The 15,923-nt window shown below is 41.9% G+C and overlaps 1 protein-coding gene across 6 annotated transcripts in view; it reads right to left on the bottom strand.

Annotated features, from left to right (window-relative positions):
• The window catches only part of CHID1 (chitinase domain containing 1), a 150,549-nt gene that overhangs the window by 34,427 nt on the left and 100,199 nt on the right, over positions 1-15,923 (bottom strand). Inside the window, exon 11 of one of the 6 annotated variants that reach the window (XM_084856469.1) lies at positions 15,474-15,509. The exons of the other annotated variants lie outside the window; for them this stretch is intronic. Coding sequence (XP_084712595.1) covers positions 15,505-15,509 — 5 coding nt within the window. The 3' untranslated portion in view covers positions 15,474-15,504. Of the gene's footprint in view, positions 1-15,473; positions 15,510-15,923 lie in introns of those variants that run through there. 6 annotated transcript variants of the gene reach the window in all.

Here is a 15,923-nt window from a genome sequence, read left to right as displayed (position 1 = left end):
ATTCTGTAACTGGGTAGAATCACTCAAGAATAACCTGTACTTATAGGTAAGTACTACAACCCTCACTTTTCTCCTACCAGAGATGCTGTCCAAGGCACACCTTCATCAAATGTGTCAATGTGGCCTCTACCCCCTCCGTTGAAGGCGGTCTGGACCAGCTCAGCACAGAAGACTCATAATAAAATTACTTCAAGAGGCAGATTTATCCCCATAAAAACGTAAATATGTTTCCCACTCATATTATTTAGTAATTAAGCCTGCTCTGCCCCTCCTTCTTGCATATTATTTCAGAGATGCTCTTGTGGTCTTCTGTTCTCCCATTCAAACTAGTATACACATGTTTTAAGGCAGTTCTTAATAAAAATGCACATTTTATTCTTCACTGCATCTCAGTCACTGCTACCCAAACCATTGGGTTTAATGCCATGCATGTTTTTCAAACAACCTGTTTTCTCAAGTCTCTATAAATCATAGATATGCTCCAGATTTCCTGCAAAAATTTACTAACTCATTTCGAATGCATTTCTCTAAGCAAACTGAGAAGCCAGCTATTCCTCTACCACTTACACTCACAACAATAACTTCTGAGAGACCCTAATGCTTACTGGTTATGATCCAGACTGCTAATATCTAAACTGATCCACAGGGTGCTTTACAGCTTGTTAAAGTTTATTACCATTGCAGATTATCAGTAAAAACTGTTTAATTGGCTAATTACCACAGCTGTTGTTGCTAGTGATGCTTAAGATTCTTGCAGTGGAATCAACTCCTGAAAGCCTCTTGTCGGCCAGATAATAATCTGCATTGCTGTGGCATGAAATTTTCTTAGCCATTTTCAAATGTAATGTGTTACTAAATTAAATATATAGTGGGGAGAGTTATAAAAGCCGGCCAACCTGCAGCCATGATGACTAGCCATGTTTTTTGTCAGACAAACTGCTTGGTTAATGGCCCAGAATGTTCTCTCAATAGCTAGGAAACAGCTGGATCTCTCTTGAATGTTCTGAATGGGAAACCTAACAGAGCTTCAGAGTGCGTGCGTGCGTACATGTAGGAACAAAGAAACTGCAATTCTGAGTCAGGCAGAGAGATGAAAGCTTTGAGCTCTGTAAGGCATACTTGGAGATGCTGCACAGCCTCCCTGAGGATCTGATGTGGGGTATGACATACAAAATCATAATAAATCTCCAGTAATCTCTCCACAACAGAGAACCAAACCAATTCCAGGGAGCAAGCGCAGCTCCCTGGAATTTCTCACTGCTCAGGGAAGTTGAGAACATACAACCATATATATATAGTTATATATTATTTATACACACACACTCTCTCTCTCTCTCTCTCTCTCTCCACCTTGGCTACAGGATACTTTGATCCATATCAGAGCAGCGAAAGAAGGCATAAGACAAAATGTTTTGCTTTAAGATTTCAATGTTTCTGTTTTGTTAGACTCTCTCTCTCTCTCTCTCTCCACACACACACACTATATGAAGCAGGGGGGCTGATTAACTGCATCCTTCTGGATCCAGAATAAACTTGTCTGAAGTACTGTTTGATGCTTTAAAAATATTTATCTGGATAGATAGATAGATAGATAGATAGATATCTGAAATTACTCTGCTGTTAGTCTATCTTTCATATAATACACACACACACACACACACACATATATAGTGTGTGTGTGTGTGTATGAGTGAATACACACATACACTCTTCCTTGTCTGCTCCTTCCCATCCTATATCTACCACTCTTTCTTTCCCTGCTATAATAGGATACTGTCATTATGTATCAATTTTCGACATTGCAAGAGCACTCTTTCCTCTGCTAGAAAAAGGTACCCTATCTCCCCACACAGCACTGGTTAGCAGACCTGGGGAGAGAGGGTGGAGGTGGGAGAGGATGAATGAACAGGGGAAGGTGGAGGAAGGCAAAGGAAGACAGGACGTGGATGAGAAATCTGTAATCATTCTTTGCAGGGTTTCCAACTTACTGAGGGACTCCCAACCCACACTTTTAAAAAAATTACCTGCTGCTGCACACTAGGAGCAAAAGTAGCACCCCCCAAAAAGTGGACTGTCTATTTTTTAAAGTTACTCTCTTGCAAAGAGTCACACCATGTATCTTTTTGCTACTTGTCCTAGACTGAATGCAGATATGTCATTAGCATTCCTCCATTTGCTCTGTCTGCTTTGCCCAAGTTTGATACCTTTTGAGCAAAAATTGTATTTAAAGGAGCACCAAAAGAACTGTAATATCTCATTACTCATATGTATGTTCCCAATCCGAGTTGAAAATGAATCAGTGATTTATATATTCATGACACCTTCAAAAGCTTAATTCATACAACTAATAAAAGCAGGAACATATGGCTTGGAAAACAGCCTTACAGAATAATTACATTATACCCATACTGGAATAGATTTTCAGAGGTGCATTTCAAGAAAATGAGCAGTGTCACAGACAGGAATAAAATAGTTGAATTTAAGTCTATATTCAGTGCACCAGACCTGCAAACAACTTATTCTTTCAAGGTATTAAAGCATCATGCTCTTGCATTTATTAAAAATTAAACTTTAGGGGAAACAGCATCAAAGAGCCAGAATGTTATATTGAGGACATTTTTGGAGGCTAGTCAATTATAATTGACAAAACCATTGTCTCTTCTAGGAACTCATCTAAAAGCCCAGCTGTTTGGCCTCAATTCTAATTCACATGGACAAAACACAGAAGGTTTAAAACCTTTTAAATAAAACCTTTGCAAGCATTTTATACTGAGGTATAGGCATAGCAGAGCTCCCACGTCTCAAGGTCCCTCCACCTGATTTTAAGAGATTACCCTCCCCTCCGCCACCCCTTGCACTGTAGCCCTCGGACAACATGGAGTCTGATGTTCAGGTGGGCTCCATGGCCCTTTAAAGCAGGGGTAGGCAGAAAGTAGTTCTCCAGATGTTTTGGACTTCAGTTCTCAGCATTCCTGACCACAGGCCATGCTGGCAGGGGCTTCTGGGAGTTGAAATCCAAAACATGTGGAGATCTACCTTCTGCCTACCCCTGCTGGAGAGAAGACAGGGGGTAGAGGGGCTGCAGGGAGGAGGGGGAAGAGAATGATTGATTGCAAGAGTTGCTTTCCTTTTGCACAATCACTGCACACAAGTCTAAGAGAAAATGATCTGCTACAACTCTGTTTCTCTGAAACAATCATGATTCATAGAACTGCGAAAATCCAGGTGCCCAGTTGCCACTGGAACCTAAAGAACTAGGCTTGGTGACTGGCATTTGGGTGGTTACACAGTTTAGGACTCAGGTTTCTCCTCTTTTACTCCAAGAAAATCTTACTGGCTCCCAAGTTCCTATTTATTTATTTAGAAGTTGTATATACCACCCAATAACAGACACTGGGTGGTTAGCAGTAGAATTTTTAGAATTATAAAAGTTAAGATGACTAGTAAAAAACAGGTTAAAATGAACCATGATATAAAAACTGAGAAAAATTGAAATCATCAGCAGCAAAAGCATTTATACAGCAGATTCATACACAGTAGAAGTGTTTAAAATTAAAATGCCTGGGAGAATAGTTGCCTGGTGTCAAAAAGGCTATAGCATGGGGGCCAGGCAAGCCTCCCTGGAAGAGGTATTCCACAACCTGGACACCACCAAAAAGACCCCTGTTGCATCTCATTTGGCAGGAGTAGCTGGAAAAGGGTTTCCAAAGATGATCTTAAAGTCCAGGCATGTATATGTGGGAGGAGGAGTTCCTTCAAGTAACCTGGCCCCAAAGCCATTTAGGGCATTAAAGATTAAAAATAGCACTTTGTATTGGATCTGGAAATTGACTGGCAACTGATGCAGATGTACTTATTTATTTTATTTATTTCATTTCTACACTGCCCAATAGCCGAAGCTCTCTGGGCGGTTCACAAAAATTAAAACCAAACAGCACACAATAAAACAATTTGAAATATATAGAACATTAAAACCACAATGTACTGGTATAATATGGCTGCATCGGCCAGTCCCAGTTACAAACCTCACTGCCTGATTTTGGACCAAGTGAAGTTTTGAGACCATTTTCAAAAGGCAGCCCCATCTATAAGGCATTGCAGTAATCCAAACAGGAGGCTACCAGAGCATGGACAGCTGTAGCAAGGCTACCTCTGTCCAGATCGAATGACAGTTGGCACATCAGCCTAAGCCAGCCTTCCCCAACCTGGTGCCTTCCAGTTGTGTTGGACTTCAACTCCCGTCAGCCCCAGCCAGGCTGGCCAATGGTCAGGGATAGTGGGAGTTGTAGTCCAAAACACCTGGTGGCACTAGGTTGGGGAAGGCTGGCCTAAGGCGATAAAAGGCACTTCATGCATTGCCGAGTTGTGTTTTCTAGGTCTTTGTATCTGAAGACTGGTTCACACAGCATTTCTCTTCTATACATAAACGTTCCCAACCTGTCCTCGTTATATGAACGTGTCTTCATGGAAAAATGTAACAAGTGAACTGGCCGATCACACATGCAGCCCATAATAATTTCAGCGACTGTGGCAGCTGGGGAAAAAAGTGACACCATGATTCTGGAAATTGCTGCCAAAATGCATGCAAACAGCTGTTTCACACATTGCATTTCTTCATGTGGGCACATACATGGCCAAGGACAGGTCGGGGCACTGTATGTGCGTGTGTGCGCACACGTGCACATGCGTGAGAGGGAGAAACTACTGAGTGAATTGGCCCCAAGAGACTGTTGAAAATCAAACTTGATGGAGTTGTCCCTGATCTCCTTTCAAAAACACTGCTGCAAGATGAAACCATGGAATGCTATGCAAGAGGGGTGCATGCGCAGGCATGCGCATGCAACGTTCTGCGTCTCAAAGTGATCCTTTGAAGGATCTTCAAGGAGAGATTCACTGCAGAAGCTTCTTGGATTATTCTTGAATGTATTGTAACATGCTATAATTATTCACACCTATCTATAGATGTTCGCTGGAACTGTTGCATTGACGAAGGTGAGCCAGACTGGCAAAATGTTATTACCGATTTCTAACGAAACATTTCCCCCATATTCATTACTAATCTTAGAGAGCTGCATCCAGACCTAGTCAGAGTGCTCCCACTGAAATCAATGGAACTTGTTAGCAATTCCCAACTGGACACATTAATTTAAATTGGTCTACTCTAACTATGACTAAGTCTGGAGTCAACCCAGAATTGTAGGGAATTTCAGCAAAATACGTAATTTGCTTTCTTCACTACTGTGGTACCATCCAAGGTAACACATTTTAAAGAACCTATTGCTCAATGACAGTGACCATTCATTTACAGAATGCTCATGGCATTTCTGAAGTATGCATATGATTTATGAATATATTTTACAAAGTCTACTACAGTGAAGCATTGCCACTGTTCGCATGACATTCAAAACCATGGCGTAGCACTATGTGCATGAACTGGAACAATTCCAAACAAAGCCGCAGAAGAAGGACTTGCCAACATTTACTTTCCATGAATCAGAGCTTGTAACTGTATACAAGCCAAAGATCATGGTTTATAACAAACTGGTCAGTTTCTAAACAAGCCAACTTCAAACCATGGTTCATGATACTGGCTTCTTTAACTAACCAGAGTTTGCGATGAGCTATGGTATCTGGTTTGTATGATAATTCAGGACTAACTGAAACGAAATGCTGGCAAAGTCCTTCTCCTAGTTGTGCAGGAGGAAAAGGTGGGGGAAGGAGCACGCAAGACCAAAGCTTCACTCAGGCTTGTTCCAGCTCAAGCACATAGCACTAATCATGGTTTAGCATTACATGAGAACACAGCCTTTATATTTCGCCATTTATGTTTACATTGGAGTAACAATAACATTTACACATACATTGCAGGACCTGAAATGGATTAGCAGTTGAAGATAAAGGGTGCTTCAAAACATAGGCATTTATAACATAATTAAAACAGAAAAATCAGAAAAGATTCTCAGGGATAATCTGGTATGTTTCTAATCTTCTTGCTTTCTTTTAACAGGGGCGACAACAGAGCTGAAATGATTTTGTGTCTCCTCCCTCCCCTGCTCCAGGATTTGGCTGGCAAATATTCTCTACATATTCTCAGGAAATGTGAGCATCTGCTGAATATTCTGCAACGATTTGATCTTCACCATTTGCATTTGACATCCAAAGCCTTTTCAGTAACCTCAGTATGTGACAGCATCAGACATATAGCAGTCAGCATTTGATAAAAGTTTTTGCAGCTGACCTGTGGTAGCAGTCCACATTTGACAGGAACAATCAGTTCATTCATATGCCAAAACAGGCAACTTTACTACTGTGATGTCAAATTTCAGTTCTGCAACACATACAGTAAGAACATAAGAAGAGCCAGGCTGGATCAGACTAAGGGTCCATCTAGTCCAGCATCCTGTTCACACAGTGGCCAACCAGATGCCAACCAGGAACCCACAAGCAGGTCATGAGCACAACAGCACCCTCCCACCCATGTTCCCCAGCAACTAGTATACATAGGCTCACTGCCTCTGGTACTGGAAGTAGCACATAGCCATCTAGACTAGTAGCCATTGACAGCCCTATCCTCCAGGAATTTGTCTACCCCCTTTAAAGCTATCCAAATTGGTGGCCATCACTAAATCCTCTGGTAGTGAATTCCATAGTTTAACTATGAGCTGTGTGAAGAAGTACTTCCTCTTATCTGTCCTGAATCTCCCACCAATCAGCTTCATGGGATGACCCCGGGTTCTAGTATTTTGAGAGAGGGAGAAAATGTCTCCCTATCCACATTCTCCACACCATGCATAAGTTTCTACACTGCTATCATGTCTCCCCTTACCCTCCTTTTTTCCAAGCTAAACAATCCCAGCTGTTGAACCCTTCTCTCATAGGGGAGATGCTCCAGCCCCTTGATCATTTTAGTTGCCCTTTTCTGCACTTTTTCCAGTTCTACAACATCTTTTTTTTAGGTGTGATGACCAGAACTGTACACAGTATTCCAAGTGTGGTCACACCATAGATTTGTAGAAGGGCAATATAATATTGGCAGTTTTATTCTCAATTCCTTTTCTAATTATGCCTAACATGGAGTTTGCCATTTTTACAGTGGCCACACACCAGGATGACCTTTTCATTGAGCTGTCCACCACAACCCGCAGATCTCTTTCTTGATCAGTCACGGCTAGCTCAGATCCCATCAGCTTATACTTGAAGTTGGGATTTTTTGCCCCAACATGCATCACTTTACACTTGCTTACTTTGAACCGCATTTGCCATTTAGATGCCCATTCTCCCAGTTTGGAGAGATCCTTTTGGACCTCTTCACAATCCCTTTTTGTTTTAACCACCCTAAATAATTTGGTTTCATTGGCAAACTTGGCCACTTCACTGCTCATTCCTAATTCCAGATGATTTATGAACAGGTTGAAAAGCATTGGCCCTAATACAGATCCCTGTGGGACCCCACTATTGACTTCCCTCCATTGGGAAAAGTTACCATTTATTCTTACTCTCTGCTTTCTGTTCTTTAATCAGTTACTGATCCATAAGAGGACCTGTCCTCTTATTCCATGACTGCTAAGTTTGCTCAGGAGTGTTTGGTGAGGGACTTTGTCAAAAGCCTTTTGGAAGTCCAAGTAAACAATGTCTACCGGATCACCCCTGTCTACATGTTTATTGACATTCTCAAAGAACTCTAAAAGGTTAGTGAGACAGGAGTTACTTTTACAGAAGCTGTGTTGATTCTTTTTCAGCAGGGCTTACTAATATGCTTACTAATTTTATCTTTAATAATGCCCTCAACCAACTTACCTGGAACAGATGTTAAGCTGACCGGCCTGTAATTTCCTGGATCCCCCCTGGATCCCTTTTTGAAAATTGGTGTTACATTGGTCATCTTCCAGTCCCCCGGTATAGAGGCTGATCTTAGGGACATGTTGAATATTTTGGTTAGAAGATCAGCAACTTCATATTTGAGTTCTTTGAGAACTCTAGGATGGATACCATCTGGGTCTAGTGATTTATTCGCTTTCAATTTATCAATAAGATTGAGAACTTCATCTTTTGTCACCACTGTTTGCCTCAATTCCTCAGACCCCCTTCCTGAAAACATCTGTTCAGGCACAGGTATCTGTCCTATATCTTCTGAAGTGATGTGAAGACGGATGAAAATAATTCATTCAGCTTGTCCGCAATCTCCTTGTCCTCCTTCACTACTCCTTTAACTCCATTGTCATCCAATGGTCCAACTGCCTCCCTAGCTGGTTTTCTGCTTCTGATATATTTAAAGAATTATTTATTGTTGGCCTTGATATTATTAGCAATATGCTCTTCAAAATGCTTTTTTGCATCTCTTATTGTCTGCTTGCATTGCCTTTGTGCAAGCTTGTGCTCCCTTTTGTTTTCCTTACTTGGGCAAGACTTCCATTTTCTGAAGGAAGCTCTCTGTTCTCTAATAGCTCCCTTAACACTGCTCGTTAACCATGCCGTTGACCTCTTGGACTTGGTGCTCCCTTTCCTAACCTGTGGTATACATTGTAGTTGGGCATCACAAACGTAAAACTTCAACAAACTTTGCCATCAAAATTTGAACTGTGGAGTTTGAAAATTTACCAGATAACATTTTGCAAAATTTAATTTCAATTATAGAAGTAAATGATAAGCAACAGCAGAACTTAAGCTTCTAAAGCAGATTTCAGAAAGCAGTACAATTTTAAAGAATTTCTTGGGAAATTTATTTTAAAATTGTATTGGTGCTCTCGTTTGCTAATTAAGAAATAGAAAGCCATCTGTTTAATACAGATTGTAACTATTAGTTTTAAAGTTTCAGCTAAAGTGTATCACAGGACACTTAATTTGTATACACAAGTTAACAGTCATAGCAATTGTGCCTGTAAATGCAGGCAAATTTATCACTCATCTGTATGCATGAAAATTTAGCCTGTAAATTTCCATGTTCAATATTACTCAGTGATCAGGTTTCACAGACTGATGAACATAATTTCCATAATGAATCAGGGGCAAACATAAAATCAAACAGTACATGCTTACAAATAAGAGAAAAATAAATTAACAGACTTACTTTACAAGCCCTCAAGAGATGCTCAAACTTTTGTTAGGATATTGCTCTGCAGAAGACTAGCATAATTTTAGAGAATGATGTAAACCAGGGACTAAGAGCAAAATGCGCAGTTCCGAGCTCTATTCATGCTATTAATACACAGAACGCCTAAATATCAGGGAAACATTGCTAAAACATTAAAGGAGTGCAAGTGGAATTGGCAGGATAACCTACATTAAAATACCACCAAATGTATGAAAATTAAAGGGAAAATGTTCTGTTTATAGATACACGAATGGCGATGGATTCTTTGATACAAATAGTTGCTTCTTTTGTGACAGTTTTGTGTCAGAATTCCTGTCACACAAACTTATGTTTCTTTTGATGGATTGTACAAGTGCATGCAAGAGCGGGTGTGAGGGTAGGGGGGGATACTGGCAGGAAGAAAGGACATAAAAGTGATATGTCCTGAAAAAGACACCACAGGACTTGTACAATACATTTTCTCATATAAATCCCATCAAAGGTATCATCAGTTGTGGGAAATTAAAAAAATAAGTTGGGATCTTATAAGGCTGTACTGTCAGATGGGATCTGATTCTATCGGAAAGTGTAAAGATGCACTAAGAAGTGGAGGGTGGGGTGAAGATACAAATTCTGCATTAGGGAGAAAAGTATCCCAGTGGTGAACCTTTCAACGTATAACCTCTGCTTAGAATATCCATAACTAGGATACTGCACCTTTAAATGACCAATCTGATGTCTTCATAGAAATCATTTCAAAATTCAGAAACAGGAAAAAACAGGATGGGAAGCCCAATCTTATTGTTTGGCCATAATCCAATGTAGGCACAACAGCGGAGTCAAAAGCAAAATGGCTTCAGGGAAGAAAGCTAACAGTGAAACCAACACATGCCCACAGAGTGTCTTGGATCTCTGCCTCCAAGTCATGACCTTCCACACTGATGCTTCCACATTACAGAGGCATTACAGATAACCATCTAACAGAAACAGTCAAACAGACCCATGATGGCACCTGTGGTTTGAATAAAAAGTAACTGGTAGGATAATCCAACAGTGCCCTACCACTGGCAACGGTACCACTGGTCCCCGGTGCATACGTGGCCAGCCCCGCCAGGCGTGGTGCGAGAGCAACCCCTACTGCCCGCGGTGGCAATGCAGCCACCCAAACAACCAGAAATGCATGTTTCTGGAACAGGCAGGCTGCGCCTTCCAGAAACTTGCATCTCCAGGCGCTTGGGGGCTTGCCTCCGGAAGTGCCACATCACTGCTGCTGGGAGCAGGGGACACACACACACACTGGGAACCAGCAGTGCTCGCTGCCAGCAGGAGGGCACCACTGGATCCTACCCATAATTTTTATATGGAAAGATGACGCAACGCATAAAGGTCTTTTTTAAGGAACACATTGCTTCCCAATCAAGAACAAGAACAAAAAAGACACTTCAGGGGAGAACTAATCTGGATTAAGAGGAGAGTATAAATTCTCCTTTCTTTTATGGCTCTGTAATCCAGGAAGAATTTAGGGATCAGCTGACTTGGCACCAAAATTATCAGCTGAGGCTAAGCCTAATCTTCCCGTTTGTTTAGGTCATAATTTATAACCACATTCATTCATTCATTCATTCATTCATTCATATAATCTAGTTCTTAGCTTTCATCCTCCCTTCAGAGATCTGGCCTTTCCTCACTTCTTCTCTCTCCCCAACATTCCAATGTGAAGCACCCTTTTACCACCCCATCCTTCTTTTCCACCTTCTCTTCTTTTGAAAGCACATGTTAGCTCAAGAAACATTTGCATCCTTTTTTGCTGCTATCCACCAAGGATTCCCAGGTTGCATCTAAATGGATGCTCACTTGAATGCAATATGCTGGCAAAGTATAATAATGATTTAGTACCTTATTCCCATAAAACTGTATTGATAGACATCGGAATGAATTATGGCTTAACTTACTTCTCAAATCATCCACTAACTCAGTATATGCAGTGGTAACAAATAGAGTGGCACTCACTGAACCACAGCTGGTACATATACACTGTCCATAGACAAGGCACAACCAGGTAGCAAGAAAGAATTGGGTTATCTGTGTACAGGCAGCCTAAGTGGAAACCCCTAAAGCTCCCCAGAAGAAAGGTTCCAGTTGTGAAATAGTTCAGTTTGTGTACATTCCATGCCGACCATTCCCAAAGTACTGAATGCAAATTGTGTATAGTGGGCTCTGTGAGGGAAATGGCACAAGGAAGCTCTATAAACAGCAAGCTCACAACACAGAGAACCATAAGCTGCCTATTCACTGAGTGGGGAAGCCAGTGCAAGAAGAAACCAGAGACATGGATTTGAGGTCCACTTTGGAGAAATGCCCAGGAAGCCTCTACAATGCAGAGACCATCTTTTCAGGGTCCCGAGGGCAACAATACTTATAGATGGAAAAGAGAGTAGAAACTGCCCTTCCTCCACTTCTGAAAGCACATGCCTATAGGCCCAGACAGAAAAAAAAATACATGAGAGTCTCTCAGGGGGCCTAACTCATGACAGGTACCCTTCTCCCCTTCCCAGGCCCATATGGACCCAGTGATACAGCCCAGCAAAGGAGCCCCATATAGCTGTAACTTGGCAGGGTAGCGCAGGCTTAGCAATACATGCACTCCCAAGTTTGATCCCTGGCTACAATCTCCCAAGAAAAAAAGGCTGGTAAAAAGGCACATCAGACAATGCAGTGTGATGGTCCATGTGCCAGTCATTCTGGCCAATAGCCTTGCTCAGATTACAGTTTGAACCACTCATGCCCCAGGATGCCTTTCAATTTGGCCAGCCCCTTCCATCCCATCTAGCCACACTTCCCCCTCAATTCATTTGGTTGATGGCCCATCTACTGATTATTTACAGACTTTAGTGGTATTCAGACATTCCATTCTGGTGTTGAATAAACATGTGAGGGGGAGCGTGCTCGCCCTGCCCCTTAATCGCCATTTCCATCACCCTCTACACATGGAGAGTGATGTTCCAAAGGGGACAACCTCCTCTATCCATGGAGGCTCCCCATGTGATTTGGAACCCTGGAAAATTGCACGGAGAGCCTCCATGGATACAAGAGGTTCTTATCTTCAGGTGACAGAAAAAGTGATGGAGGGGGTGGAGCTAACACGCTCCCCTCCTTGCAAATTTACGCAGTGCTGAAACAGGCACCTGAATAGGGCTATTGGCATCCAACCATGCCTCTTACACTCCACTCCAGGTGGTCCGAATGCTGAGTTTATCATCACATCACCACTAAAGGAAGACCCGGAAGTGCTGGGCCCTTGCCTCCTCCCTCCACATACCCCCCCCCCCCACACAACATCCTGTAATAATTTACTAACAACAACCTCCCAAAAGAGTATGGGAGCATACTTACCAGTACGCTCGCAATATGATGAAAGAGATGGTTTCTCCTCCTTCGAGTACAACCTTTGAACCCAAAATATTAGTGGGTGCGAGATTACACTTACTGCGAAGAGGCAGAATGAATGTGAGGTTTCTGTTTCCTGCTGCAGTGTTGTCATTGTCTTTGTGTGTGAGCATGAGGGAGCATTTGTAGCTACACTGCATGTGTAGTCGCAGGCAGAACTACTTAATCCCCAACAGCTGCAACCTATCAGGCATCTTCTATTACAAGAAGAGAAGGAACAGGAAGCTAAAAAGGCTGCTCCTACAAAGTAAAGGGAAGAGCTACAGGAGACTGTAGACCATACCTTCCAGATATGTTGGACTACAAATCCCAGCATCCCCCAGCCAGCATGGGTTGGGGGAAGGCTGCTGTAGACAGCAAAATAAAGGAAAAGAAGATAGGCATTGTGAGTGCTGTAAAGGGCTACTGTTTTGCTGCTGTTCTAATACTGGACTATGTAATTAAATAAAACTTTTCAGGCTACCAAACCACCCTCAACACAAAAGGCTCCTGAAAAGGCATTCGTGTGGGCCTAGAAAGCCTCCAACACAGCATGAAGAACAATTTATTTAGAACAGATTTACAAAGATAAAAAATAAGACAATCCCTGCCTGCAGGCTTACTATCTAAAAGACAAGACACAAAAAGAAAGAGGATTGGGAGGGAGGATGAAAAAAGAAAATTCAGGCACTAGATTCTTAGTTGCAAATAATTATAGTCAGAAAGAAGACAGGGTCCTGTGCTTTTGGGTTCCTAGTATTAATATTTAATGTCTAATTCTGGACAGTATAGCCAAAGTCGGGCCTAAACAATTTGTGACCCACCAAGCCAAATGCAGCCCACCAGCCTTGTATGGTAGCCTGCTAGGTGCTTGACAATCTCATAATTTTGCAGCCTTGAGCAGACAGCAAACAAATGGTTTATTATACTCCCTGGCCAGTTTCTATATATGGCTTCTTCGCTGCCCTCAGTATGGTGAGTTGCAGTTTGCGCAGGTCTGCATTAATCACAGTTCTACTTAATTTGCTGAGTGATCTGAGAATACATGGAAACACAAAACAATATCATAGATGTGCAATGATTGAAGGGACCTCAGCATTACTAGTCCTGAAACCTGCAATGTAGCATAATGATTCAACTGAGCCCAAACATGCATGGCAGATTAGATGATATGAATCAGGTATCCTGGAGGAAAATGCACAGTGTTTGGAGCAGAAATGCATACCTGAACACAAGTAGGAAAGACAAACAAATAAGAACACACACTTCCCTACGCTATCACTACCACACCTAGGTACATGATTTCCACAAGTTAAATGGTAGTTTGTGAAAATTCGCTGCTTGGGAACACAATTAATACAACTGGAACAAACCTTGCTGTGTAATTTGTGCCAACACTCACTTTAATGTCCCCAACAGTCACAGCCTCATTACTGCCCGATTTGTGCATCTCATTATGATGCTGACACTGGCATTTGTGTGTGATTAGTGCTGAAATTACAGATTCATTCTGATTTAGCATGGTCTTTATTGCTCTTAATTAAGCAACGAAACGTGAAAACTGTTATGACATTTTAATTAGCTGAATGCAATACTATTTGTATATTTTCTTTAAAAATTTATACATCTGCTGGGATCCGTCTCTGAATCAGTTACAAGCAGCTGATTGATCTAAAGTTGGAAACTAAGTTTCCTCAGCTCCAGCCCCAAATCCATTACCTCTGGTTAACCATCAAGGTTGGCAGTTAAAATAAATGAATGCTTAAGTTCTAGATCAGAGCTCTCTAGAATCTTAAATAGCTGCTGTGAAAAACCTGGGCTGTTTTTACTCTTCTACATCCTAATGGGATTCTTCATGATAGAAATGCCCTCAAATTGTGAACTCTATTTAACAAGAGACAACCATCTTAACTTGAGAGACTCAAGTGTTCTTGCTCTGAGTGAGATTAATATGCCCACTTACTCAAGAACTTAACATAGTTGCTCACTCACTTATACCTTCTTAAGCTGTTTAGATAATAAAAGTCATAGAATAAGTGGCTGCAACATCATTATGACACAGCCAACACACCCTGAATACAGATCTAGATTGTCAAGAAATGATGGATATGGAGTTTGTGTTCAACTCTCTTTACACACATGCTCAACATTAGTACTAGAGACTGCAAAATCCAGACTCTCTCTCCTCCCCCCCGCCCATGTGTGCGCGCGCACGCGTGTAACAGTTTGTATACACCCATACACAGACACACATATCACTGCCACTCCTCCTGATTGGAGTCACCGCTGTCTGATTCCTCAGGTCACATAGAAGGTTGTTTGTGAGGTTCTCCCAAGTTGGGGGGTGGCTCATCTAGCAGCGTGGAATACTGAATACTGTTTCAGGATTTGTGGGGAGGGAGGAAGGAGAAAGCCTCAGAAGCCCTACTGGATGATTGGAGCTTTCAACAAAGCTCAGTGAAATTGGGCTCGTGACTGCTTCTCTAGACCTGTAATTAGCAGCATGCCAGAACAGAAAATAATCTCTTGGGAACCTCCTTATACCACCTTTTGCCTTCATCTTTTATTTTCAAGTGAAAACATACACAGTTTGATTAAACAGAGTATACAGGTATGTCAATCACATAGATACACAAGTGTCCTCAGAGCTTCATTTGAAAAAGATATTGGCCCATGTCAATGTTGCGCCTGCGCGAGTGGGACCTACCACTAGCGAAACTGGAAACTAGCCATTCCTGAAATAATTGGAACAAGTGGAAACACTAATTTCTGGAACAGGGTAAGTCAGCAGAGCTTGCAGACCTGTCCCATTCCAGAAATTAGCATTTCTGCTTGTTTCCGGGATTGCTTTGGGAAATGCTAGTTCCTGTTGCACTAGCGATTGGTCCTGCAGGCACAGTGGAATGACTGGAGGCGCAGTGGCACTATTGCATACTGCCTATTTATTTTAAAGCCACATGGCTTTAAACATTGTGCTGAGGACTGAGTATAGTTACACAATTTGTAGTTCAGGCTGTGAAAAAAAAAAGAATAAAGGTTATACAGAATCTCTAGGAATCCTAAATACATCTGTAAGGGGACCGTTATAAGTTTGATGTGTGTGTACTACTGATGGATGCAGTGGCGAAGGGCAGAGCATGAAAGCACTCTTGTACCACACTGGCAGGGGAAGGAAGCAGGGGCGAATCACAGATCTTCATTTTAGAGTTTGACAGAATGTGTATTAACTGCTTATATTTTTCTCATGGCCAATGCCACCAGGGGGTGGGTCCAGGCAAAGCGTACTCTTAAGCAATAATGCAGGGATGGGCAATCTTTTCAAAGCTGAAAACCACGTTCCCACATGGGAAAGGGGTTAGGGGGCACATACTAATGGCATTAATGTGGCATTAATCTTTGTAAACCACCGAGAGAACTTCAGCTATCG

This window comes from Heloderma suspectum, chromosome 1, assembly GCF_057233095.1.
Source record: "Heloderma suspectum isolate Gila_16-S chromosome 1, 16-S_ref, whole genome shotgun sequence".
In the NCBI taxonomy this organism is placed as follows: domain Eukaryota; kingdom Metazoa; phylum Chordata; class Lepidosauria; order Squamata; family Helodermatidae; genus Heloderma; species Heloderma suspectum.
Note: the sequence above shows the minus strand (reverse complement) of the source record. Positions and strands in the feature narration are given on the sequence as shown.